The sequence below is a fragment of the Suricata suricatta genome, chromosome 13, assembly GCF_006229205.1.
Source record: "Suricata suricatta isolate VVHF042 chromosome 13, meerkat_22Aug2017_6uvM2_HiC, whole genome shotgun sequence".
Classification (NCBI taxonomy): domain Eukaryota; kingdom Metazoa; phylum Chordata; class Mammalia; order Carnivora; family Herpestidae; genus Suricata; species Suricata suricatta.
Window position 1 is genome coordinate 6,270,392 of NC_043712.1, and position 26,927 is coordinate 6,297,318.

Consider the following 26,927-nt stretch of genomic DNA (forward strand, 5'->3'; position numbering starts at 1 on the left):
AGCGTGGAAGGACGTTGTTTAATAAATCATTTATTTGACTTGAGGCCGATGTACACACGCTCTACCAGACAAAAGTTGGAAGCTGCAACAAATCAAGTGCCAGAGGCAGTGCACGGATGTGTAAACAAAGACAAATGAAAACGCCACTCTGAGCGATCCAGGAGCAAACCAGAGTGGCCGGGGGCCCAGGCCCAAGATGACATTCAAAGCTCCGGGGAAGTGCGAATGAACGGAATGTGGGGCTGGACGGGAGGAGGGCCACCCCGGGCCTTCCCACGCAGGAGGCTGCTCCTTCCTGGACACCAACCGCAGAGATGGGGAGGCTGGGGGCCAGAGCCCTGCCTCGATACAGGGTCCTCCAGTCCGGGGAACGAGCGTGTACAGGGAGATGATGGGCCGGGCCCACACCCCCCCCTCCATTTCCCTTCTCTCTCTCTCCCAGGACTCCTTTGCCATTCGGGGGAGTGGGGCCCCAATCTGAGGAGGCAGTCCTCCCAAGTATGGAGAACAGCGAGGGAGGACTCAGTTTCTCTGGGAGGGGCAGAATCACAAAAGAAAGTGTTAAGGCAATAAATAAAACATCCCACCTCTAGTGAAAACACTGAGTGAAGTGAGTCTGCAGGGCTCACAGCACCCTGCGGATGTGGGGACAGCGTGGGGACAACGTGGGGACAGCCGAGGACCAGCCGATGCACAGCTGGAGCATCTGTGCGTCGAGCCGACGGCAAAGCGCCCGGCAAACTTCCTTGTCCTACTGAGGGCAGGGGAGCCGGTCCGGCCCGTACATCCCGACCCGCCTGACATGGTCCCTGGGCCCGCCACCTGTCCCAGGTGACAGGCCTGCGGTGAGCCCTGGTCAGAGCCTCCAGCGCAGCCCTAGCACCACCAGGGGGGTCCGGGCTCACAGAGGCAGGGGCTGGGGCAGAAGGACCAGCCCCACCTGCTCTGTCTTTGGTGGTGACAAAGGGGAAGAGAGGGGACATTCTTTGGCAAGACGTAGGACTATCAGAGGACAGCATCCCTGTTTCCTGTTTGGGTTTGCCAAGGACCCAGTGTCCACCCAGACCTGAGGTACCCCCCCACCCCAGGCACTCTGTGGCCCCCACCGTCCCTCTCCGGAGCTGCACACTCTCCAGGGTGGTGGCCGGCAGCACTGGGCAGCCAGAGACCGTCTAAGCCTGGTCTCTTCTAGCTCAGGCCAGCCGTGGCCTTCACCAGAGCCCCGCCTGCCCCCCCTCCCCGTCCCCCCATCTTCCACCTCTACCTTCCCAGCCCTGCCTCGTCGGCAGCTCAGGGGTAGGGAGAGGTCTTGGGGTCCCACACCCAGAACCTCCGGCTCTGCCTGTCCCAACTCTCCTCACAACAGGGTCTCTCTCTGACTCCCTTCCTCTCCCTCAGGCCCCACGGGCCACTGGTCCAGCTGATGCTTCGCCCAGGGATGGCTGAGGGCACTCAGGCGGGCCCCCAGGGCTCCAACCCTCTCCAAGGAAGTTTGCGAGGATTCCCAGATGGTGACGATGGTCAGGGACAACTCCCCTAGGCCACCAAGGCCCAGGCTCTGCCGACGCTGCCAGCCACGCACACCCAGGCCCTTGGGCGCCAACCCAAGGAGGGGAGGAGATGGCCTTCTCGCTGCCATCAGCACGAGGACGAGGCCCAGGCAGCACCCTCCCCCAGCCTGCACCCACCACTACTGCAGCAAGTCCGGGGGCCCGTTCTCTCGGGGCAGCGCTCCGTTCAGGCCAATGCTGCTGGCCGTCGGCACCCCCAGGTAGCCCAGCAGGATCTCGCTGCGGCGCCGGGACAGCTGCAGGATGTCATCCGCCAGCGCCGGCACCAAAGTGTAGCGCACGTTGTCCAGGTTGAACATGTCCCTCAGGTACTGCACAATCTGGTGCTGGGGGGAGGGCTGGTGTCAGGCCAGGGCCACGGCCGCTGCTCCCCCCACCCCTGCACTGACATCCTCCAGACCACCCAAAGCCCCTCCAGGACCCCTCCCCACCCCGTCCACAGGCTTCCGCCTTCCTGGTGCTTCCTCGGGACCCAGCCATGTCGGCCAGGCTCCCTCCAGGCACGCCTCCCGCCCTGCTCACCCCTTCTTGGGGAGCAGCCTAGGCAGGTCACGCGCTCTGTTTACCTTGAAGAAAGCACACACTTCAGCGAGCTGGGGTTTGGGTCCGAGGAAGCCAAAGGCTAGGACGGGGCTAACGTGCTCCGATACGGAGTAGAAATGGGAGATGAAGCCATCAGGCACCTGCAGAAAGAGGTGAGGCCGAGGACTGGGATGTGGCCAAGCTGGGGTCAGGGCGTGGCAAGCATATCAAGAGCTGGGCTTTGGGGGCCCGGCTCAGTCACGAGCTTGCTGGGTGGCCTCTGGCAAGTGACAGGGGCTTTCATCTCTGCAGAATGGGGGGTAACCTCAGGGCTGCTGTGAGGACTATGTGAGGAAGGGGTGGGCTGGGCTGGGCACCAGAAACGCCCAGCGTGCTTGGCAGCGGGGCCTGGCTGGCAGAGGGGGAGGGATCACAGTCCAATCAGAGCAGCCAGCCGCTGCCTGGGAGTGCAGATACCAGCAGCCTGTGGGTGGGACGGAGGCTGCCCGGCCTGCCCCGCCCAGATGCCTCCGCCAAGCCAGCCCCCACCCCTTTGGTGGGCCCGTCCTCTCTCAAGGACGCCCTTTCCCCTCCAAGCCCCTCTGACAGTTCCCGATGGCCCAGGCTGTGTTGGGTCCTGGAGGGAGATAAAGCAGACCTACCCCAGGTAAAGGGACAGATAGCGGCAGGACAGGTGGCCAGTGCTGTGACAGAGGCCAAAAGGGATGGCGGGGCCTGGGGTTCAGTAGAACCTCCTTGTACCAGCCCCATTCTTCTGTCCAACCTGCCCAGAACAGGGGCCAGCTCGTGCCTGGGCCCCAAGGGGGTCACTCACCATCAACAGTCTTCTCTTGGCTTTCAAGACTGACCAGCAAGCAGTGGCCAGGGCCTAAATCAAAGATGGGACCCCACCCAGGTTTCAGAATGACAGGTTGGGCCTGCAGCCCCTACCTGGCCCCGCCCGCCCTGCCCACCCCACCCCGAGCAGGAAGATGGGGCCAGGGGCCTGCACTCTGTGGCCTCCCTCCCCTCAGTTAGGAACCAGTCACACCTAAATCTGAACCTTGACTCGAACGCTTACCGCTGCAGGCCCCTGGACCAGCCGCGGAACCTCTCCAGGCCAGTTTCTTTCTCTGTGAAATGGCCATGACCCGGCCACCCCCACCTCTTTCAGAGGTCATGGGGGTTCATGATCACCGCCTACAAACTGTGGGTAGCAGACCAGCCCCAGGCCAAGGAGCACAGCTTCCTGAGGGGCCCTGAACTCAACTCTCTCCCGCTGCTGTCTTAACTTACTTAATAACATGCCTCAAAACGGAGTAGAAAAGGGGCACCCGGGTGGCTCAGTCAGTTGAGTGTCTGACTTTGGCTCAGGTCGTGATCTCATGGTTTGTGAGTTCGAGCCCCACATCGGGCTCTGTGCTGACAGCTCAGAGCCTGGAGCCTGCTTTGGATTCTGTGTTTCCCTCTCTCTCTGTCTCTCAACGCAGAGCCCCACATCAAGCAGGGGACAGAAGCCTGCCCGGTGGGGGTGACCAGCGCCTGACGGCAGGGGTGGGCGGCCCAGCCTTAGTGGCCCAGAGCCAGGGATGGAAGGAAGCAGGATCCGGGCCAATGCGTGGGGTGATGGGAGCATGCACTGGATGGGGGGACAGCCACCCACCGTCTCCTTGAAGCTGTCTGACAGCCAGCGGTTCCTCAGGACGGCGAGCACCGAGGACGGGGGGTTCTCCAAGTCCTCGAAGGCGTCCATGAGTATGAAGTCCAGCACTATGTCGAAGAAGCTCATGTACACCACCTGTGAGAGGGCAGGGATGCTCTGAAGGCTGCAGGGCCACTGTCCAGACGGGAAGACCGAGTCCAGGGAGGCGCGGGTGTGTGGGGGCCTGGGTGGGAACACACAGGTGAGAGGGCGCTTCCCGGGGTACAGCTGGGGCCGTCTCCCCAGCAGCCCGGGCCCGCTGGCAGCAGCGGTGGGGCCTGAGAATCAAGGCAGGGCTCGGCACAGGCATTCCCCCACCCCGGCTCAAGGATCTTGGGTGCAAGGGACCCCAGGGCGCTGGGGCTCAGCACAAACCAACTCACCCCACGGCCCTCCAGCTCCAGCCGCGTGGTGGCCCAGGTCTCGGGCCGCAGGGCGTAGGCCATCATCTCTTCGTAACTCTCTAGGAAGCCCTTGGGGCTCTGTGGGGAGAGGCACAGTGCACTTGGTCACGAGAGCGGCTCTTGGACTCACTTGGACTAGATTCGCAGGGACAGGCCAGGGCAGGGCTGAGGCCTATCCCTGCCAGCGGCCACGGAGAAAACCAGGCAAGAAGTGTCCTCTGCCCACCGCTGTGTGCCTCTGCAGATGCCAGAGCACGTCTGGGAGAGACCTAACAGCAGCGCGCCCCGCAGCGTCTCAGACCAACTCAAAACTGAGCACCAAGTGTCTTCCAGGAGATGCACACACGCGTGTGCACACACAACACCATGAGCTCACTTTGCAAAGGTGAGTGAGGCTGGGAGGTTGAGTCCAGCAGCCAAAGATTCAAATCCGCGTGACCCTGGTGGTTGTCACTGGTGAAATGGGAGATGCTGCAGCCCACACTCACAGGCCGAGTCTGGGGGAGTCGGGGAGCTCAGGCGTGGAACACAATCGGCCCGGGGCCTGGGCCTAAACCATAAATAGTGTATGAGACCCGCTGCTGCGGGCACACCGGACGGGCTCTTCGCTCCCTGGGGCTGAGAGGCGGAGCCAGGGTGGGCGACGCCACGCGTGGACGTGCATTCGAGGACACGGAAGGCTGGGACGTGCCAGGGGCTGTTCTAACAGGGACCAACTCAGCGAATTCACGCTGTCCTATTAGGAATGGGCCAGTAGCGTACCCACTTTCTAGATAGGAATACTGAGGCTGCGGGAGGCCAGCGATGCGCCCAATAGCCAGGCAGTGTGGAGGTGGCACAGAACAGCACAGGCAGGTTGACGCCCCTGATACAGAACTGTGGCTAGAGGAGCCACCAGACGTGAACAGGGTGGTGGAGTTGGGAACAGCTATTTTTTTTTTTTTTTTGCTGTTACATATCTGCCAGGGTTTTCTAAAAGGAGCATGAATCTTTCTATAATCGTTTAAAGGAAAAAAAACCAAACTAGATTCATTAGGTTTTAAAGACAATTTGCTAGAATGACCTTGACTATGACCTAACTTCCCGAAGCCTCGGTTTCCTCAGACGGAAAGGAGGGCTGGCCAAGGGCGTCTCACAAGGTCCCTGGGGCACACCCACTCCCACACTGGAGAGGGTGTGTGTGTTATGGTCACACAGTGACGAAGTGACCTGATTTCTCAAGTCCAGAGCCTGGCTGCTGCCCCCAGGACCGGGACCCTCCCAGCTCTCTCTGCCTGTGACAACCCAACAGGGCCGCCTGGGTCCCTGCCCCAGCCCCGGGGCTCCGCGCAGGCAGCCTCTGCTCTCCGGAGCTGGGACCCAGCCATTCACAAGGCCTGCGCCCGGCCCCAGGGTGGAGGCAGAGAGAGCGCAGCTGCACCTCTGGGTCCCGCAGCATGCGGCCACAGGGATCAGGCCATCTGCTAAGCTCCCGCACTCACTTCAGCCTCACCTGCCCTTCCTTCACTGTGAGTCCGCCAAGGGCATGGCTGGCATCAGGCCAACCTGGGTTCAAATCCCAGCGTGACCCGTCCCTTGCTTAGAGACCTGGGCAAGCCCCTCTCCCTCCTCGGGCTTGGTTTCCTTATCTGCTGAGTGGAAAATGTAAGGACTAAATGAGCTACCGGAGGTAGAGACGTGGATAGAACTCTGGGCTCACTGCTGGGAGAAGAATTATTCACACTCAAGGGGCACCTGCCCTCTCCCAGGCCCTGGGCCTCGGCACAACTATGCCGGGCAGGCTGCGGTCCTGGGCCTTGTGGAGCTCACAGAGTAGTGAGAACAGGCAGTCCACAAACGGCAGGGGCTCAGAAGATGGGAGACCAAGGAAGAGAGGGGCAGAGGGGGGGCTTCTAGATGATGGTAGAAGTCCCACTGCCTACCCTGGGTGCTGGGCACACAAGGGCTCATCCTTTCATTAAATTCTAGAGATCCATTTTTATTCCCTCATGTGCGTGTTGGACGGTAGTTAACACCAAGAGCACTGACGACCAGGGCTCCGGGTGTGGAGGGACCACCGTATTCCACATGCAAAGGCCCGGATCGGGGAAAAGTCTGGAAGGGCTGTACCTAAAAGCCTGAGCCCTGCAGTCAGGACGAGGCCAAGTGCACGACAGCCGTCACAAAACGAAACTGAGTCTGCACCTCCAAGGCAGCGGGAGCGAGGGAGCATGCCAGCCAACTGGGTAACGGGATCAGAGGTGTGTTTTGGGAACTATTGCTCAGAGGTGGGGGTGGGGGAGGCGTTTCCAAGGGCTCTGCTCAACTGACCAATCAAGACAACTTATGCAACTTTACTCATAACAAAAGAAGGAATGGATAAAGTCGATTAAAAGGATTAGTGACACAGCATTGGCCAAGATGTCAGGGGTCACAATGACACCACCCGTGGTGGAAGTTTCGCTGCTGAAGCATTTCAGAGAGCAAAGTGAGAGCTAACTGTGCCCAAGCCCAAGACGTGCCTTTGCCACATCTGGGCTCCGCCCCACAGAAAACCATGGTACCTAGAGGGGCCTGTGACAGACACTAGAATGGCAGTGTGACGGGAGTGACATCAGAGCCACTGCCAACCGCCTGAGGGACTCCTGTGCAATCAGTAAAAGGAACCACACCTGCGGACATGGACAAACGACGGACAGATACACTCTTACACAACCCGCCAAAGCTGCCTAATGGCTTGCAGGAAACTTTGAAAATTAGGCAACTGAGTTCAAGGGTGAGTCCGTGACATGCAGCAGGAGAAGCACCTCGGACTGTGGCAGTGATTCACTGCGGCTGGCGGGGCACAGGGGGACGGAAGACAGTTTGCGCTTTCGCGTCACTGAACTGTGCAGAAGCGCGTTATGGTATCATCAGTAAAAAACAAGACAGGCCCTCTGGGTGCCTGGGTGGCTCAGTCAGTTAAGTGGCTGACTTCGGCTGGTTAGGATCTCACGGTTTGTGGGTTCGAGCCCTGCGCTGGGCTCTGTGCTGAGAGCTCGGAGCCCAGAACCTGTTCCTGATTCTGTGTCTCCCTCTCTCTCTCTCTCTCTCTCTCAAAAAGAATAACCATTAGGGCTGCCTGGGTGGCTCAGTCGCTTGAGCGTCCGACTCCAGCTCCGGTCATCATCTCACGGTTTGTGGGTTCAAGCCCCGTGTCGGGCTTGCTGCTGTCAGCTCAGAGCCTGCTTCAGATCTTCTGCAATCCCCCACGCCCCACCCCTGCCTGCATATGTATGTGCTCTCTCTCTCCAAAATAAACATTTTGAAGAAAATAATTTGCCCAGGAAACCCCGGCTAAGCCCTTCCCGGCTCCTCTGGAGCCTCAGGATGAAGTCAAAGTTCCTCAGCTTCATTTCAGGCGAGGCTTTTTTGTTTTAACAGAACCAAATAAAAGTTACAAAAGTCAAAACAAGAAAGGCAAAGTGAGAAGAAAACCTGGACAGACCTACCTTCTCAGCCTTGGTCATCAGGCCCGTCACCATCTGCCGGCCAACCTCCCCGAAGAACAGCTGGTTGCTCTTGTCTTCCAGAAGACTCTAAGGGATGAGGAAGGAGGGGAGCGAGCTGTCGGGCTGGCAGTCCCCCCCGGCCGGCAGACGGGGCAGACACCAGGCAGGTGATGCTGTGCCGAGGAGCAGGCCGGCCTGCCTGGCCCTGGCCCCGTCCTCCCCAGGAGCCCCCGACACCCACCTCGAAGGCTTGCCGCACACAGTGCAGCTTGGCCAGGAAGTCCTGGTCACTGTAGCAGCCCAGCAGCTCTGTCCTGTGGGGAAGCACACAGTCACACCCCCTGGGGGGCCCTGTCCAGAGACGCCCCTGCGGGGTCGGCGTAGAGCCAGGCAGCATGACCCTGGGCAAGCGCCTGCCCTCCGCTAGGCCTCGGATGCCCCTAAACCAAAGGAAGAGGCTGACCGGATGGGTCCCCGAGGACACGTTGTCCCCAGCAGCCCCGAGGGCAGCTGGCAGGTCTGGGCACTCAGAGTCGGGCTGAACTCGGCCTCCTTCAGGCCCCAGCCAGCAAAGGACCCTCACTGGCAGGAGACTGGGATGGCCCAACAGGTCCCAGCTGGCCGAGCGCCAGGGCAGGGGGCTCCCGCCCCTTCTGGCCCCCCTCATCCCCCACACTAAGGCTTCAACCGGGCTTTTCAGTCAGTGAACTTTTCCAAGGTTATTTCAGGAGGAAAGAGAAAGCGCGTGTATGTGCATGCATGCACAAGTGCAGGGAAGGGGCAGAGAGCGAGGGAGAGAGAATCCCAAGCAGGGGACTCAAACCTGAGAATAGTGAGCGGAAATCGAGAGTCAGACACTTAACCAACTGAGCCCCCAGGGGGCCCTCAGTCAGTGAACTTCAAACGCACTTAAATCTGGAGTCACGGCCCCAAGCCAAGTTCTGAGCAAAATTAACTTAAGATGAACAAGAAACCATAACTATGTCACAGGTAAGAAAACTGAGGCCAAGGGAGGTTAGGCAACTTGGTCCAGGGCCACATGCTATAAAGGGACAGAACTTGGAAAGAGTTGGGTCTGTCTGTCCCCAGGGGCCAGCTTCGGGGCCACTGCGGAGCTGGGAGTCCTCAGGGACATGGGTCTTGGAGAGAGCGCCCACTGGCAGAATGGCCTCCGACAACTCCGCCCAAGTGGAGGTCACTGTCACCTCACTAGTTACAGGAGTCCGTGGTTGCTCCTTCCAGGCCTGCCCGGCTCGGAGCCGAAGGCCGTCCTCGGCCCTCGCAACTGCATCCGGAGCACCGCGGCCCTCGGCCAGCCTGGGCACCTGAGTCCTCACCAAGCACTGCTGGCTTCTCCAGCCTCCGTGGGGGACAGGGCGCACCCCAGCCGCCCCGTCCCCCACGTCCTTGCCCCATGCTCACCTGAGGGTCCGGCAGGGCACCTTCCCCTCCTTCACCAGCTGCAGGGCCTCCTCATAAGCGGCGGCGGGCCTGGAGAGCAGGATCGGGTAATCGCCGACCTGCAGGGACTCAAAGAGCTGGAGGGAGGGTGTGCAAGAAGGAAGGTCACATCAAAGCCTGTGTCAACAGCGTCCCAAGGGGTGAGGATGCCTGCCCAGGGGACAACCAAGGGGCCAGCCTCTCAGAGGGGATGACAAGCCAGGAGGCAAGAGGCCTAGATTTGAGTCCAGGTCTGACCCTCAGCATCCCCATTTCCGGGGGGGGGGGGGGGGGGGGCTTCCCAAAGGGACCATCTGCTGGACAGGTGCCCACATTCTGCCCCCCGTCCCACCCCGTCCTCGGGCAGGATGACTGGGCCTGACATGTGTGGCCGTGGCAGGAGTCTAATGCCAATATAAGGGCATACAGGTAAGAAGGGAGAGGTCAGTGTGGGCTGGAGCCCTGGGGGTGGAGACCCCTGCCCTCACCCGCAGGACCTATGACCCCCGGCTTCTCAGGCTCTCCTGTCCCCAGCAAATGCAGGGGGTCCCAGGGGAGCCATACTGGCTAGTTGCCAAATGCTGCTCCTGAGGAAATGCCTTCACCTCCCCACGACCCAGTGCTGAGAGTGCACACGGCGGCCCGGGCGCCCCCACCCTGCCCTCCCTCTCTGCCCATCCACCCGGCGGCAGGTCACCTCCGTGGCAGAGAAGAAGGAATCCTCAGAGGTCAGGCTGTCCTCGTCGTCCGCCCGCAGATGCAGGGAGCCCTCTGTCAGGGGCAGCATGAGGGTCCTTTCTGGGAAGAGCAGCGAGAGAAGGGCTGGGCTCAGGTTCCGAAATCCCCAGGCTTTTGAGAACGCGCATGTGCAAAGCCACCTACACGTGATTCTGGACTAGACGTTGCCGCTGACCGCATGGCTCCCATGTACTGAACACTCAATGTGCGAAGACTCTGGGCTCATCGCCTCAAATGAATGGTTCCTTTCGACAGTATGCCATCCTTGGAGGTGGGCACAGTCAGGTGCGGACCGAGGCTGCCAAGGAGGCCCCTGCGCCGCCGTACAGCTGCACCCTGAGGCCCGATGGCCCCCGAGCTCTGCACAGGCATACTCTGCTGTACTGTGTAGCCCTGGGCAAGTCGACTCCCTTCTCTGGCAAACTGAAACTCAGCCATCGATAACAAAGAGCCCCAGGGAGTCCACGGGCCACTTGGCATCGCCAGGCCCAGCTGCGCAGGGGGTCTGGACCTTCAAGGGCTCTGAGGAAAGGTCCCCCAACTAAGCAGAGACCATGGCCCTGAAGGTCCTGCCAGCCTTCTCTGCCATGTGGGGAGGCCACAGGGGCGGGGCTCCTCCTCAGGCAAAGTCACCTGGGGATAGCCCTTGCCAGGCCTGTACTGTTGCTGGCAGAGCTGAGGGCTTGGGCACAGGGGTCTGAAGCTCCCCCTTGGGCCTGATACCACCCAGGGAAGGGTCCTTCACCTCAGAGGAGTGGGCAACAACAAACCTTCTTTCTTGGCCCTTTGGCCTGTTTTCAGCTAACCTCCACGTGAGCCATCCCTTGCGCCTGCCCGTTGCCCACAGAAGGCTCAAACCAAAGGCCTGGAACAGCCGTCAGGGGAGATGGAGACACACACGCCCGAAGGTCTGCTCCCGAGGGGAGGGGACAAGGCACATTGGCCAGGGCCTCCCGGGGCCACACCAAGCACTGCCCCTGCCTGCTACACGTAAAAGAACGTCACGGGAACGCCTGGCTGGTTCAGTCAGTAGAGCATGCGACTCTCGAGGTCAGGGTTCAAGCCCTGTGTTGGGTGTAGGCATTACTTAACAATAAAATCTTTCGGGGCGCCTGGGTGGCTCGGTTGGTTCCGCATCTGACTCCTGATTTCAGCTCAGGTCATGATCCCAGGGTCATGGGACGGAGCCCCATGTCGGGCTTCATGCGAAACATGGAACCTACTTAGGATTCTCTCTCTCTTCTCCTTTGCTTCTCTTCCCTGCTTGCACGTGTGCACGTGCGCGCATGAGCTCACTCTCTCTTATAAAAAATTAGGTGCACCTGGGAGGCTCAGTCAGTTGAACGTCCAGCTCTTGATTTCGGCTCAGGTCATGATCTCACAGTTCACGGGACCAAGACCCATGTCAGGCTGACTCTGCACTGAGAGTGTGGAGTCTGCTTGGGATTGTCTGTCTCTCTCTGCTCCTCCCCTGCTCACATTCTCTCTCGCTCACTAAATAAAAAATTAAACTTTAAAAATAAGTAAAACAAAATAAAAATAAAATTTTTAAGACACTTGTTATGATGAGCACTGGGTGTTACATATGCGTGACGAATCACTAAATCCTATTCCTAAAACCCAATTGACGCTATATGTTAACTAAGTAGAATTTACATAACAATTTGGAGGAAACAAAACGTTCTTAATAAAAAAAATGAAGTCTTAAGAAAAAGAATGCCTTTAAAAAAAATATACATAGCCATTCTTCACTTTTTATTTTTATTCTGAGAGAGCATGTGCACACTGAGCACAGCAGAGGAAAGGGGAGAGAGGACCCCAAGCAGGTCCTGCGCTGTCCACAGAGCCCCGTGCAGGGCTTGATCTCCCGAACACGTGACCTGAGCCAAAATCGACTCGGATGCTTAATGGACTGAGCCACCCAGGCGCCCTAACACCTCTGTCTCTTGAAGCCTCAGTTTTCCGTCTATGCAATAAGGCACTGATCAGATGAGGTCCAAAGGCTCTGAGGGCTGTGAGGGAGCCACACCCCAGGTCTCTTGGGGCCTCAGGCCTCCACCCCGCCCCGCCCCACCCCACCCCGGCCTGCACCCGGCAGCTCACCAAGGTCCAGCAGCACGCTGTCAGCGGGGAAGGTGGACCCGAACTCCTCCTGCAGGTGGTAGGCCCGGTGCAGCAGGGACTCCAGCTTCTCAGCAAACTCCCTTCGCTGGGACTCTGGCTGCAATGCAAACAATGGCTCCACATTCCGCAGGCCAACAGCCCCTTCCTCACCAGTGATGGGGGGCAGGGGGCCCGGCAGCGAGAGCACCGACCCAGCCCTGAGCTGCCCGATCCAGGGGCCAGCGGCCACGCAGAGCAGAGCAACTGGGGCTTGAAACGTGGCCTGTCCCAATGGTCCTGAACATGTGCGGGATGGCAAATACTTCGTGCCGAAAACCCACAAGCGTCTCCACGATGGTCCACGGCAGTCCCGTTTGGGATGACAAGATTTTGGACGTACTAGATTACAGAAAACGAATCACTAACGTGATTTTTGCCAGTCTCCTTCCGCTTTTGAGCGTGGTCTCTAGGAAATTTTAAATGAGCTAAATGGCTCCGCATGAAGCAAGGCTGCTCTGGACTCCAGCAGAGCTGGGCTGTGTCCTCAGCACCACAGGTTCCAAGTGGTGGGACCTTGAATAAAGGACTTCCTTATTCTGAGCCTCTGCTTCGTCTGTCAACGGAGATGAATTTTAGGGAAAACATGAAGGAAAGAGGGTATGCTGAGCCCGTCACACACAACTGGGCCGGGGGGATGACAGGTAAGTGCTGGCTCTCAGGCCAATCACTGTGGTATGATACACACCATATGTACAACGTGCAAGTTATAACATAACAGGCATAATATAAGACATGTAATGTATATATCATCCATAATAACAGTACGGTCACTATAATAAGCCAGCTGTCAGGATCCAGAAAGAGCTGGGTTCCAATTCCACTGTTACTATTAGCCACAGGTGCTGGGGAGCGTACTGCGCCTAAGACGCAGCAGCCTGAGGCGCAGTGTGGCCTTGGTGAGGCCTCCTCACTGCCCTTGGCCTCCAGGCTGGTACGTGGAAAGCAGTGCTCCTCTGGCCCCAAGAGCTTCTCTGCCAAGGGGCCAGGCACAGGCAGGCCTGACTGTTTTCCGCCACGGCTGCCAGATCCTACACCTGCAAGTAACCAGAGCCCGGGGAGGAGACCGGGGCCAGAGCCGGAAGAACTCAGGGGTGGACAGCAATGATGGAGACGGCTGCTGCTTGCACTGCGCGCTCGCTCTGGACCCGGCACCTCGCTGCTCAGCCCCGCGGCACCCTTGAAGGCAGGTCTGCCTGTGACCACGATCCACAGAGAAAACTCAAGGAGGTTCCGTGGCCCGGCCCACCTGGTTAGAGCCCGGGGAACCTCAGACGCCCTGTCCACTTTGCCTGATTCACAAATAGGACCAGACCCCGCACCGGAAAGCACAAATGACAAGAGAGAATGGATATACTGAACTTCATTGAAATTCAGGACTTTTGGGCTTCAAAGGACGCCATCAAGAGATGGGAGAACGTAACTGCAGACCCTCTCTCTGATAAGGAACATGTTTCTAGAATAAAGAGCCCTTACAACCCAAAAATAAAAAGATATAACCATTCATTATGGGAAGACACTTGAATTGCTTCCCTGTCTTGGCCATCGTAAATCCAAGTGTCCATCCGCAGATGCACGGATAAAGAAGATGTGGTAAGGGGCGTCTGGGTGGCTCAGGTGGTTAAGCAGCCAACTTCGGCTCAGGTCATGAACTCATGGTTCATGGGTTCGAGCCCCATGTCGGGCTCTGTGCTGACAGCTCAGAGCCTGGAGCCTGCTTCAGATTCTGTGTCTGCCTCTCTCTCTCTGTGCCTCCCCTGCTCACAGACTGTCTATCTCTCTCTCAAAAATAAGCATTAAAAAAAAAAAGTTTAAACAAAAGGATGTGGCATACAAATACAATGGGGTATTATTCCCATAAAAAAGAATGAAATCTTGCCATTTGCAACACATGGATAGATCTAGAGGGCGTAATGCTAAATAAGTCAGACAGAGATAGACAAATACCATATGATTCCACTCATGCGTGGAACTTAAACAAAGAGACAAGCAAAAAAATCAGACTCTTAAATACAGAAGACAAGCTGGTGTTTGCCGGAGGAGAGACAGGTGAAGCGGGTTAAGGGGGTTAAGTGTATACTCGCTGTGACGAGAACCGAGTCACATATAAAATTACTGAGTTAAAAAAAAAAAAAAGCTAGATAGCCTAATTCAAAATAAAGCCAAAGATCTGAAGAGACATTTCTCCAAAGACCCACAAATGGCCAAGAAGCACATGAAAAGAACCCCTACACCCTTAGCCCAGGGAACTGCGAATCAAAACCACAATGAGATCATCATTTCACACCCACTAGGAGGCCTAGAACCAAAAAGCCATAAAAACAAGTGTTGATGAGGATTCAGAGAAATGAGAACCCGCCCACGCCGCAGAGGGGAGTGTAAAGCGGCACATCTGTTGTGGAAAACCGTCTGGCGGTCCTTCAAAATGTCAGACACAGTGGCCAGCATCTCCGCTCCCGGGTGCACACCCAAGAGAGTTACAATCTTGTGTCCACACAAAAACCCACACACAAATGGTCATGACAGCATTACTCCTAAGAGCCACAAAGTAAAGAGAACCCACGGGCTCAGCTGGGTAAGCATCCGACTTCGGCTCAGGTCATGATCTCACGGTCCATGGGTCCGAGCCCCACTGGAGCCCGCTTCGGATTCTGTGTCTCCCTGTCTCTCGGCCCCTCCCCCGCTCGTGCTCTCTCTCTCTCTCTCTCAAAAATAAACATTAAAAACAAAAAAACCCAAATGCACATCAGTGGATGAATGGATAAATAAAATGTGATACATCCACACAATGGACTATTACTCAGCAATAAACAGAAACGAGGTAGTGATCTGAGTTTCAAGGGTGAGCCCTGAAAACATTATGTTGTAGGAAAGAAGCCAATGGTAAAGGCCATTACTTGTATGATTCTGTTTATAGAAACGTCAGGACAGGTAAATCTACCGACAGGAAAAGTAGACGAGCGGCTGCCTAGGGCTGGGGGGCGGGGAACAAAGGGATGGAGAGGGTCTGATGAAGTACGTGGGATTCCTTGGGGGAAACGATGAAAATGTTCTAAAGTTGACTGCAAGGATACACACAGCCCCGAATGTACTAAAAGCCAACGAAGGGTACAAGTCTTCTTTTTAATCAAAAAAAATGTTTTTAATGTTTTATTTATTTTTGAGAGAGAGACAGAGAGTGAGCAGGGGAGGGGCTGAGAGAGAGGGAGACACAGAATCGGAAGCAGGCTCCAGGCTCTGAGCTGTCAGCACAGAGCCCGACGCGGGGCTCGAACCCACGAACTGTGAGATCATGACCTGAGCCGAAGCCGGATGCTTAACCGACTGAGCCACCCAGGCGCCCCTGAACTGTTCAGTTCAAAATGGAGCTGGATGGAAATGAACTTTATGGGATGTGAATAATATTCTAAGAAACCTGTTAAATGTTCTTTAGCACAGAGAACCGCCTGGAAGGATACCAAGTGGTTATGGCCAGAGGCAGGGTTATAGGCGCCAATGATACTGACAGTAAAGATCATTTATCGAGCCAGTTCCGCGCACCAGGCTCCTGCGGCCGGCAGCGGCATCCCAGCACACAGGGACGCGGCCGGCCTTTGCCCACATCCCAGAACACGAGCTGCCCATCAAACACTGAGCGTTTTGTTCCCCCGCTATTTTTTTTTTTAACATTTATTCAGTCTTGAGAGAGAGAGAGAGAGAGAGAGACAGAGCACAAGTGGGGGAGAGTCAGACAGAGAGGGAGACACAGAATCCAAAGCAGGCTCCAGGCTCCGAGCTGTCAGCACAGAGCACGATGTGGGGCTCGAACCCACAAACCATCAGATCATGACCTGAGCCAAAGGCAGATGCTTCACCAACTGAGCCACCCAGGCGCCCCTGCCCCCACTCCTTTCTATTTCTGTAGTTCTTTAAGGAATTCTTCATCACTTTCAGGAAAAGAACATGAAAGTTCTAGAATTCTAAGATGCAGTATTAGCCAGCAGGACCATTTTGGAGATAAAACTGCCTCCCTTCCCTTCCACGACCTGACAAGTCCTGCAGGTGTGTCCCGCAGGTGTCCATCAGCCGCCCACAGGCAGAGGTGACCTGGGGCAGCTGGGCCCCTGAGCACCGGTGGCTTTGTCCCCTCCCCTACCCCGCCCCTACCCGGCCAGGGGCTTTTCTCTGATGTTCAAGTAGCGATACTGCTCCTTTTAAGGGGCAGCCTTCTTCTGTGAGCCAATGTCCCCAGCTGGGGTGGAGGCACCACACCTTCCGCTGGTGCCAAGCATGGCGTCATCCATGTTCTGCAGACTATTTCCCAGGCGCCCCTGCCACCTGGCTCACGGCCAGGTGGGGGAAGCGTGGAGCAGGACAATGGGCAGGGAAGCTCCCCTCCCAATCCTGCCTCCCACCGCAGCTCTGCCCCCACCCTTCCCAAAAGGGGCGACCCCCGCTGGGAAGGCCCTGCCATGGTTCTGCGCTCTGGGCACAGCCCCCCCAGCCTCCTCCCTCGCCTGGGCAACCTGCGCCACTCCCGGGGGCAACCTCCCTTCTGAACACCCGGAGCTGTTTCCCTTTCCTGGCTAGACCCTGACTGATGCCCCAGATCCTGTCCCACTGCTCCCCAAAGAGCCCCGCTCTGTCCTCACTCCTGGGTCTGCTGCTGTTGTTTATTTTTTATTTATTTATTTTTTTAAATACAGAAAAGTACAAACACTAAAAAAAAACGGTCCACGGCTCTTGGTCGGTGAAGCATCTAGACTTTTGATCTGGGCTCAGGTCATGACCTCACGGTTCACCAGTTTGAACCCCACATCAGGCTCTACACTGAAAGCACAGAGCCTGCTCGGATTCTCTCTCTCCCTCTCTCTGCCCCTCCCTTGCTCATGCTCACTCTCTCAAAATAAATAAATAAACATTAAAAAAAAAAAGAGTCCACCTATACAAACCCTGCCCATAAACATGGCCCTCTGTCCCACGCTTGGAATCAGGAAAGTCAAATAATAAAGTGCAATGAAACTTTTTTCCCACTGTTCCCTGTAGACCCGCTCCTCACAGATCACAGCAAACCATCTCCTCGGTTACCCTTCCAGAGGAAAGCAAAACTCCACGCGCATACCCGCAGGTACCAACTGGCTCACGTATGCACGGATATGTGCCTTTAAAAAACAAATTTTTTAAAGCTTATTTATTTTGAGAGAGACAGAGACAGCATGAGTGAGGGAGGGGCGGAGAGGGAGAGGGAGAGAATCCCAAGCAGGCTCTGCAGTGTCAGCACGGAGCCCAGGGTGGGGCTCGAACCCACGAAACTGTGAGATCACCACCTGAGTCAAAACCAGGAGTCGGGTGCTTAACCGACTGAGCCACCCCGGCACCCCTGGGTCCGTGACTGTTTGAACACGGACACACACGGGTGTGCTACAACACATTCCACATCTTGCTTTTGTCACTTAATGACATTGTGGAGACAGCAGCCTATCAGCCTATGGAGTTCCCTCAGCCTATTAATGTCTGCATTGTACTCTGAACCACTTTTTCTTTTAATTTTTTTAATGTATATTTATTTTTGAGAGAGAGGGACAGAGTATGAACAGGGGAGGCGCTGAGCGAGGGGCAGAGAGAGAGACAGACGCAGAATCCGAAGCAGGCTCCAGGCTCTGAGCTGTCAGCACCAAGCCCAACGCAGGGCTCGAACCCATGAACTGCAAGATCATGACCTTAGCTGAAGTCAGACCCTTAATCGACTGAGCCACTCCAGCGCCCCTACTCCGGACTACTATTGATTTGACATGTAGAGAGTTTCCTTTTTTCCTGCTTTTTAACGGTTACAAGATAATGCTTTAGTAAACATCCATCCCAAGACCTGTGTTTGGTATGCTTTACACAGAAACTTTTTATTTTTGGCTTTCTTACTTCCTCTTTTCTGACACAGAAATAAACACTGACCAACGGTGCCAAACACGCGGATAAAGACAAGACGGGTCACGGGCTGCGTGATCCTCCGTCCTTTCTTCCTCACATAGCGGGGATCGGGGCGTGGCCATCACCACGGAGCACTGAGTCATTCCCGAGCGTCAGGCACGTGCTAGGCATGTCATGCGGAGTATGTGACCTAGCAGGACCGACATCCTGGTCGAGGGGACAAGTCCCATCCAGGACAAGTGACTGCCCGGCAGGAGGCGAGGCTGTCACACTGCCCCTGTCCTGGCTGGGAGCTCAGAAAGACACAGGAGAGGGCCACCTACCTCAGACAGCACCTCCGAAGCCGTCTCGGGGTTCCGCAGGCTGTCCCCCGGTGTGGGGGTGCCGCTGCTGTCCCCTCTCTGCCCCACGCTCAGCGCCTGCTCCCACTTCTGTAGCGCCTCCTCAAACAGCTCCATGCCTGAGCACGGGCGGGAAGGGAAGAATGACCTCAGGCTCGGAGAGCAGGGGGACCCCACGCAGGGTCACTCAGGACGGGGCCCAGGAGACCGAAGAGGCAGGAGGATCCCCCAGAGGACAAAACGGGGCAAGACTGTGTGAGCCCGGCCCTGATCACTTTTCCAAAGTGAGTCAGTTGGCAGGCCTCTGTCCAGACCACATTTATTCCGGGAGGGCTGTCCCCTGTCCAGAGATGGCTGGGGGCCACTGAATGAGGGTTTGGGCATCAGGAGTGGGGCCGCCAAACAGCACAGGGGAAGTGTCCCGAGCCCAGCCGGGGCTCCCGAGGCCATTCGTCCCCCCACTCTGCTCCAGGAGAGTCCCCAAGGCTGTCCTTGTGGCTGCTACCTTGCATGTAGAGACTCTCCGCGTTGCCGTCACTGGTGGTCATGGACTCCTCCATCCCTCTGGTGTCCCATGGTCCCGCGCACGCAGCCGTGGGGCTGGATGAGTTCACTGCTACCGTCTGGGCACCAAGCAGCACGAGGCCCGAGGGCAACGCATAAGGCCCTCCCGCACCCTTTGTAGGACCCAAGCCCCTCCCACAGCCTGATCAGGTTACAGACCCTCTCCAAAGACCATCCCTGAAGCCGGCCTCTGGCACAGTGGCCAAACCCTCCGCGCAGCCTGGTTCCACCAACTCTGGGCACCTGACGGCACCTTACACAAAATGAAGTGGGAGGGAACAGAGGCCGACGGCCGGCCCAGGAGCCAGCACCTCCCAACAAAGGCCGCCCTGGGCCCATTCCCTGCTCTGGGGCTCTGTCCCGGGAGGACTGGGAAGACGGAGGGAGCACCCACCACGCACAGGGCGGGGCCCCCATTCGCCACCATTCTTGCCCTGCCTAGATGTGAGTGAACTCCTCCAGGCCAAGAGCTGTCTGTTGGTCACGCCTGAGTCTCCAGGGCAGAGCCTGGCTCAGAGCTTGCTGCATGGATGGGTAAGGAGACGAGCAAAGGAGCCCAGAGCCACTCTCCAGGAGAAAATTCGCTCTTTGTCTCACTGATCTCTGCATCCTCCGCAGTGGCCCTGGCATGAAACAAATGCTGCTCGGTGGCTGATGAATGAATGAATGAATGAATGAATGAATGTTCATAGACAAGTATCTTCCCCACGAGACTACAAACCTCTCTTCTACACCTGTCTACTTTTCTGTCACCGATGCCTGACACTCAGTAAGTGATCGGTGACATTCTCTGAGAGCCTGCATGGATGGGGCGCCTGCGTGGCTCAGTCAGTTGGGCGTCCGACTTTAGCTCAGGTCATGGTCTTTACGGCTCATGAGTTCGAGCCCCGTGTTGGGCTCTGCGCTGACAGCTCGGAGCCTGGAGCCTGCTTCAGACTCTGTGTTGCCGGCTCTCTCTACCCCTAACCCACTCGAGTTTGTCTCTGTCTCTCTAAATAAACACTAAAAAAAAAAAAAAATTTTTTTTTGAAAGCCTGCAACGGTGGAGGAGTGAATGCGTGAATAAATGAAGAGACCGCATGAAATCTCTTCTCCTGTCCTCCCACCAGTCTGTACGCTCCCCAAGGGCAGACTCTAGGCCGGGGACTGAGCCCAGGGTCCCGGTGCCCTCCCCCAGGCAGTTACCGAAGCCAAGCTGTGGGAGGAGCCTGAGTGCTTGCTGGGCTCGATGGACGAGATGCCACTCAGGGTGTCGTTGCTCTTGCTACTGGGGCTCTGCATCCTCCGGCTGGCGTAGCCTGTCAGCAACAGGGGGGCAAGGGTCACGCGGGCTTCGAGCCGGGGCTTTGCACAGTGTGCTCCCACCTCCAGGCAACCTCCTCTCCCTCACGGGCCAGCCTGTCCTCCCCACCCTCCTAAGGCAGGGGGACAGCAGTGCAACTACGCCCCTGCCTGTTGTCCTGCTCACCATATACCCGTCACCCAGCGCGGGGCCCGGCCCAGAGGCCCCGGGTCTGCCAGGTAAGTCCGAGAATGAGGCTGCCGCCCTCCCCACCTGCCCCTCACTCAGCTTCCCCTGTGCTGCTGCCTAACGGGCTTGGGATTCTCCTCCTTCCAAGAAGACAATGACTTTTAGGGGAGTGATGGGGGGGGAAACACAAGTGGGGGAGGGGCAAAGAGAGGGGGACAGAAGATCCGAAGTGGGTGGGCTCTGTGCTGACAGCCTGACGGCTGACGCTGACGGCAGCGAGCCCGATGTGGAGCTCAAACTCACGAACCCGAGATCATGACCTGAGCCACCCAAGTGCCCCGAGACCACGGCTTTTAAAATACACACAAAAGGGGCAGCTGGGTGGCTCTGTGGGTTGAGTGTTTAACTTTGTTTTTGTTGGGTTTTTTTTAATGCTTATTTATTTTTGAGAGAGAGAGAGAGAGAGAGACACAAGCGTGAACGGGGGAGGGGCAGAGAGAGGGAGACACAGAATTGGAAGCAGGCTCCATGCTCTGAGCTGTCAGCACCAAGCCTGATGTGGGGTTCGAACTCACAAACTGCGAGATCCTTTCCTGAGCTGAAGACGGACACTTAACCGACGGACCCATCCAAGAGCCCCAAGTATCCGACTCTGGCTCAGGTCATGATCTTGCAGTTCGTGAGTTCAAGCCCCGTGTTGGGCTCTGTGTTGACAGGTCAGAGCCTGGAGCCTGCTTCAGATCCCATGTCTCCCACTCTGGCACTCTCTCTCGCAAAATAAATAAAAATTTAAAAAAATTTTTTAAACACACACACAAAAATTTGTAATAGATTTTTAAAAAAAGTTTATCTATTTGGGGGCGCCTGGATGCCTCAATCTGTTAAGCGTCTGACTTTGGCTCAGGTCATGATCTCACGGTTCGTGGGTTCGAGCCCCGCTTCAGGCTCTGTGCTGACAGCTCAGAGCCTGGACCCTGTCTTCAGATTCTGTGTCTCCCTCTCTCTCTGACTCTCCCCTGCTCACACTGTCTCTCTCTCTCTCTCTCTCTCTCTCAAAAATAAATAAAACATTTAAAAAAAAATAATAAAAGTTTATCTATTTTGAGAGAGAGGAAGGGAGGGGCAGAGAGAGAGGGAGAGAATCCCAAGCAGGTACTACACTGTTAGCAAAGAGCCCGATATGGGACTCAAACTCACAAGCCGCGAGATCATAACCTGGACGTCCAGTGCTTAAGCGACTAGGCCACCCAGGTGCCCCTAGACACAAAATCTCTTAAGTGAGAAAAGTAGGGCAGGGACAGTGAGGTGACACCAGAGACGGTGGTGGTGGGACAGGGCAGGCAGCCGAGAGGCTGGCACGGAAACGGCTCCAGGATGCCCAGGGGCCAACGCCAACCAGGAGCCCCGCTTCCTCAGCACCTAGACTAGCCAAAAGACTTCTTTTTCCAGCTGTAAAGAGAAAACTTCCCTTTTGTGAGAATAATTGACAAGTAAAATTCATGTTCACCCCAGGGAAGGTATTGCTTCTTAAACCCTGTTTCTCCCAAGACGGGAGCCTGGGAGAAGGTCCCGCCTGGGGAAGAGGGGCCATGCGACATTCAGGCATGGCAAAGGCTGGGTTGCTGGGTGACAAGATAAACAGGGCTCATAAGGACTTTTAAAAATTTTTTATGTTTTATTTATTTTTTGAGAGAGAAAGAGAAACAGCGTGAGCAGGGGAGGGTCAGAGAGAGAGGGAGAGACAGAATCCGAAGACAGGCTCCAGGCTCTGAGCTAGGTATAAGCACAGAGCCCGATGTGGGGCTCGAACCCTCAAATCGTGAGATCATATCCTGAGTTGAAGCTGGACGCTCAACCAACTAAGCCACCCAGGCGCCCCTCATAAGGGCTTTGAAAGCCACGCCAGCACACACAAAACAGTTTACAGGCTATCAGGGGTTGGGGTAGGGGAGAGGGGCTGACCGCAGGGACATCGGGGGAGGGCAGGGATCGAGAGCTTGGCTGCAGGCGTTACACAGAATTACGTAAAGAACCATATGCTAACGGGGCGTCTGGGTGGCTCAGTTGGTTAAACCTCTGACTTCTGACGATTTCGGCTCCTGAATCTCTTGGTTCAGAATCCATGCCTCAGGTTCCACATTGATATTGCAGGGCCTGCTTGGGATTCCCTCTCTCTCAAAATAAATAAATAAACTTAAACAAAACTGTACACTAAAATAGGTAAATGTACTGCACCCGGAGTCAACCTTAACTTTTAAAAAATGGGGGGAGGGGAGAATACCATATGGCTCAGAAACCACATGGCCTCCTGGCTCCTGTGTCAGGGACTTCCCTCCCCAGGCTGCGAGCCACCAGCCCCCTCTGGACCCGGGTGCTCCTAAAGGATCCTCAGATACTAAGACCAACCACACCGACAGGACATGTGCGACCGGCCGAATCGCCCACCAAATCCTTAAGACGACGCAGGGAAGGGCCTATCGCCCCCACATCACAGAGGAGAGGAACTCGACTTGGAGACGGGACGTCACGAGCCCGAGACCGACAGTGATCGTGGGGGCCCTCCGGGACTCGACGCTCGGTCAGGCCCTCCCCCACTGCCTCACACCTACCCTTCTTCACCGACGGCACCTTCCTGGCCATGAGGATGGGCAGGGGCACTGTGCCCAGATGTGCGCCTCCCATCTCAGGCCCGACCTGCTTCTTCCTCCGCCGTCGCCTCTTTAGCTGGTGGGCGGCCAGGGCCAGGGCCACAGTGCCCAGGGCTGTGGCAAAAAGGACCTTCCGCAGGCCTGGGGTCAGCCGCAGCTGGGAGAACGCAGACTGCAGGAAGAGAGGGAGGTGGGGGGCTACATCTTCCCGGAAGAGCCCCGCGGCGGAGCACCCCAGGGGTGGAGGGTGTCGCGGGCACTCTGGGGCTGTTTGCTGACCAGGAATGACAGAGGGCCACCTGCCCCAGGAGGAAGGACCTGGCCAGCACTTCTGAAACGTGGACCGCGGAGATGTAAAGAGGGGGAACTGGGGACAGCAAAATGACAATGCCAAGGAGAGCACATCCGGGGTCCAGGAGCTGTCCCTCACCCCGCCGGTCGTGATCCTAACAGCTGCGGTGACTGAGCGCCTAGGATTTTACCTCGGTTACTGGGCTGAATGCCTGTCATTTCCCACGTGAGAATGTGAGTCTCACGCAGGTTAAGACACAAGCTCAAGGGGACAGGGAGACAGAAATCGAACCTAGGTCTTCTGATCCCATTTCTTAACGACTCCTTAAAGCCGATAACATTCACTCCCCCAACTGCCCCATCTGCATAACCCCCTACCCCTCACTTTCTGCCTGCTGAGTTGGGGGACCCTCAGGGTGGGAGGATGAGCAGCTGCAGCCCACACAGCAGGGCTTTGGGAAATGTCCAAAAACCTGGTCAGCCACAGACACTTGAGGTTGGCAGAGAGGGCATTACTGACCCCTTTTATAGACTGAAAAACTGAGGTCAAGTGCTCCCATAGTCCTAGGGTGAAGACCGGGTGTGGGGCCCCAGACTCCTAACCTGGGCCTTCTTGCTCTGCTGATACAGGAGATCCCAAGAACCTGGGGTAGCAATAATGAGGGACAAGCTTTCCCAAATGCTAGGGACCCTGAGATGGGGGGCTCCACCTCTCAGTGGAGACCAGAGAGGTAAAGGCAGGGCCACAACTCAGCCCAACCTTTACCTGCCCGAACGTCGTGTACAGGAACACAGGGATCTCGGCCACAGTCATGGCCAGGGCCTGGATCATGGACATGCCCTCCGTCCTCCGGAACGCCATGGCAGGATGAGCACCCCGGGCGAGAGCCCTCGGGTCCAAGAGCTTCCAGGAAGAACGTCCTCAACTGGCGGCTGGCTGGGTCCCAGGCACCGTCCACGCCTCAGCAAGATGGAAATGCACATACCAGAGGGTCCTTCCACGGAGCTGAGAGACAAAGGACAAAGTGAGACACAATGATATGGTGACGTGAGCACAGCAAAATGCCCCTAAGAGGGTCCTGAGGGATGAGGTGGGAGCAAAGCCTACCTCTGTAGTGCCAGGCCTGGAATCAGGCCCCCGTCTTCTGCACCCACCAGCTGAAAGGCAGCCAAATGGCCCACGGAGCCCCTGCCCGCCTTGAGCCCTAGGAGCCAGAGCCAGCATCTCTGGTGTCTTGGCCCCAAAACGGACCCAGGGCCTGGGAGACAGTCACCCTCAATCCTGGGCCTTTACGCCACACTTTCACAATCTTTTCAAACCCCGTGGTCCATCGGGTAAGCAAAAACCTCATGCCACCAAAGGGTCACGCCGCTGACCGGGAATCACGATACCTTCTGCGTCGCCCTCGAGGCCAAGAATGCGTTTATTTCCTGGGACGGGGCAGGGGGGCTCCAGTGGTAGAATAAGCAGAGTATTTCCTCAAATAACAATAGCTACTAGAGGCTACAGTACACTTTGTGCTGAGCTCTTTACGTGGGCGAGTTCATGGAATCGTTACAATTCTGTGAAGCAGATGCTAGCGCCCCCCCATCCCATCTTTGCCAATGTCCCAAGAGGAAAGTGAGGTTCAGAGTGGTTAAGTCAGGAGTCCACGGTCATACAGCCAGGATGGCCTAACATGGACTTGGTCCAAGATCCACTGGACTTTAGACTGCGCTCAATACAACCCTTTAGCTAAGTCTGACATGGAGCAGGAAGTGGCAGAGCCCAGCAGAACCACAAACTACGAGGGCAACGTTCCCCTGGGGCCTTCTGAGACCCCCTGGGTACCCCCATGGCCCCATCCCCAGCCAGCGAATAAGCGGCTTGAGCACCCCTTGCCCTGTCTCTGAGATCCTGCAGAGCCCTCCCCACCCGCCACCGCAGAGACCAAGGATGCCTTCAAGGTCTCCTGGGACCTCAAGCGGAAGGAACACACAGGCCAGGACAGACCCCGTCAGCCTGGGATGGCAGCCAAAGTCACTGGAACAGCACGAGGAACACCATATCCCCAGTGAGTGGGAAGGACGGACTATCTTCCCAGTCGAGCGCTGGCGCCGGGGTGGGTGCATGGACGGGGAGGGGGGTGGTGAGCAAGGGCACAGTCCAGGGCCAAAGAAACGGTCATGCAGTCAAGGAGGCTGCAAAGTGAGCTGTGCACCCTCCAGTGGTTGGGGCCGGCTTAATATCATAAGCCGGCCCTCTCATCCCCCTCTCCCCCAACCTGGCCTGGGCGTTCGAGCAGGGGAGAAGAAAACACCAGAACACCAGAGGATCAGCGGCTACTATTTCTCAAGCACTACTGTAGGCCAGGCTTGGAACAGGCGCTCCCCAGAAAATGGGTGGCCTGTGAGTCTAGTCACTCACAGATGCCCATTGCTTATAACAGGAAAACTGAGACTATGAGAGGCCAGCGACCTGACTGACCTCACTAACTGACCAAGCTGGGATGGGACCTCAGCAGCAAGGGATCCCAAAGCGATGGCATTTCCCCCTTAGCTGCCCGCTACAACTGCCACCTCTCTCTCCATGCCACACCAGAAGGGTTTCAGGACCCAAGTGAGAAGCCCACATGGAGGGATGACAATGAGCCCGAACTTGTCCTCCAGGAGTGAGTTAGGGCTGGGAGGCCAGGTATTTGCCTGCAGGAAAGTCAAGAGCAGCCTCGGCTCTCCTAAATGAAAGGAAGAGTCACAAGTGCAAGGTGACAATATGGGCACCCGAGCCTGCTTCGCTCCAGGGACAGATCCACAGACTCAGCTCAACTTTGCGCCATTCACCTCTCTGACACAACCCGGGAGAACCCTCCTCTGCTCTGTGATGACAGCCTGTAGCGATGCTCCCCACCCGCTGCACCTTTCCAGTGCCATTCCCACCTGGACAAGTCGCTCTGTAACCCTGGACAGGAACATCCTCATTCCACCCTCACTGGGGCACGGACAACACCCGCAGCCTGAATGCCCACACCTTGCGTGGGGGCACCTCCTCCCTTGAAGTCGGCAATTGGCCTGAGCAGCCCACCTTTCCTCCTTGACCCCGGCAATGTCTCGGGCCCAGGCATTCCTCTGAGCCACCCTCTGCCCATTCCACCATTGGCAGTTTACAAGTCTGACCAACCTAGGTGCTGGGCACTAGCCACTCCCACGCTGGACCTCAGCAATAACCCCTTCTTCAGAATCTGCTCATTTCATCTCGGATATCACCCTGCGCAGCCACAGTTCAGGCCCCCTCCCCTGTTACCCGAGCCCCGGAATATCCGTGAGGGTCGTCCAGATGCCCACTGGCGACACGCGCGGCCGGCGCACCTGCCTTCCCAGCCCAGGTTCAGGTACCTGCGCCCCTGCAACGTTCCAGGCCCGGACATCTCCTCACTGACCTGGTACCTGCCGTTCCACCTCTCGCGCCGTCCACGGCCCGGGTACCTGCTCCTTCCAACCCAGGCCCTTCTAGTCCGGGTGAGCCCGGACACCTGCGCTACCACCCAGTCCTTTGCTCAGGCCCGGTTCCCGCCAGCTGCAAGCGTCGGTCCCAGGCCCTGCCGCGACGCCCGCCGGGCGGGCTCAACCAAAGCCGCCACTCACCAAGGATCCCATCGCTGCGGAAGGGCAGCGTCTCCTTCCCCAGCGCCCGCGCAACCAACCTCGCACTCACCGCGGGGGGC

General features: G+C 57.0%; 1 protein-coding gene across 3 annotated transcripts; it reads right to left on the bottom strand.

Annotated features, from left to right (window-relative positions):
- MIGA2 (mitoguardin 2) lies at positions 1-26,927 on the bottom strand. Of its 3 annotated transcripts, none has more exons than XM_029920336.1 (16): positions 26,848-26,927; positions 23,993-24,232; positions 22,897-23,107; positions 20,002-20,114; positions 18,758-18,875; positions 18,235-18,371; positions 11,951-12,068; positions 9,807-9,907; positions 9,092-9,207; positions 7,911-7,983; positions 7,670-7,756; positions 4,179-4,277; positions 3,757-3,891; positions 2,929-2,982; positions 2,138-2,254; positions 1-1,897 (listed from the first exon to the last, which is right to left on the bottom strand). In XM_029920336.1, the coding sequence occupies exons 2-16, from the start codon at positions 24,086-24,088 to the stop codon at positions 1,691-1,693; spliced, it is 1,782 nt and encodes a 593-aa protein (XP_029776196.1). In that variant the 5' UTR covers positions 24,089-24,232; positions 26,848-26,927; the 3' UTR covers positions 1-1,690. The 3 variants fall into 3 exon arrangements, with proteins under 3 accessions (XP_029776196.1, XP_029776194.1, XP_029776195.1); XM_029920334.1 differs by having other exon boundaries at positions 18,758-18,887; XM_029920335.1 differs by lacking the exon at positions 26,848-26,927 and adding an exon at positions 26,643-26,837 and having other exon boundaries at positions 18,758-18,887.

Bases quoted from the DNA above. Each gene is read 5' to 3' on its own strand.
- MIGA2 (XM_029920334.1), bottom strand. From the start codon at position 24,088: ATGGCGTTCCGGAGGACGGAGGGCATGTCCATGATCCAGGCCCTGGCC. The intron at 18,888-20,001 runs GTAACTGCCTGG...GGCCTCGTGCTG, and splicing joins CCTCCCACAGCTTGGCTTCG to CTTGGTGCCCAGACGGTAGC. The intron at 7,757-7,910 runs GTGGGTGTCGGG...CTCATCCCTTAG, and splicing joins GTGTGCGGCAAGCCTTCGAG to AGTCTTCTGGAAGACAAGAG.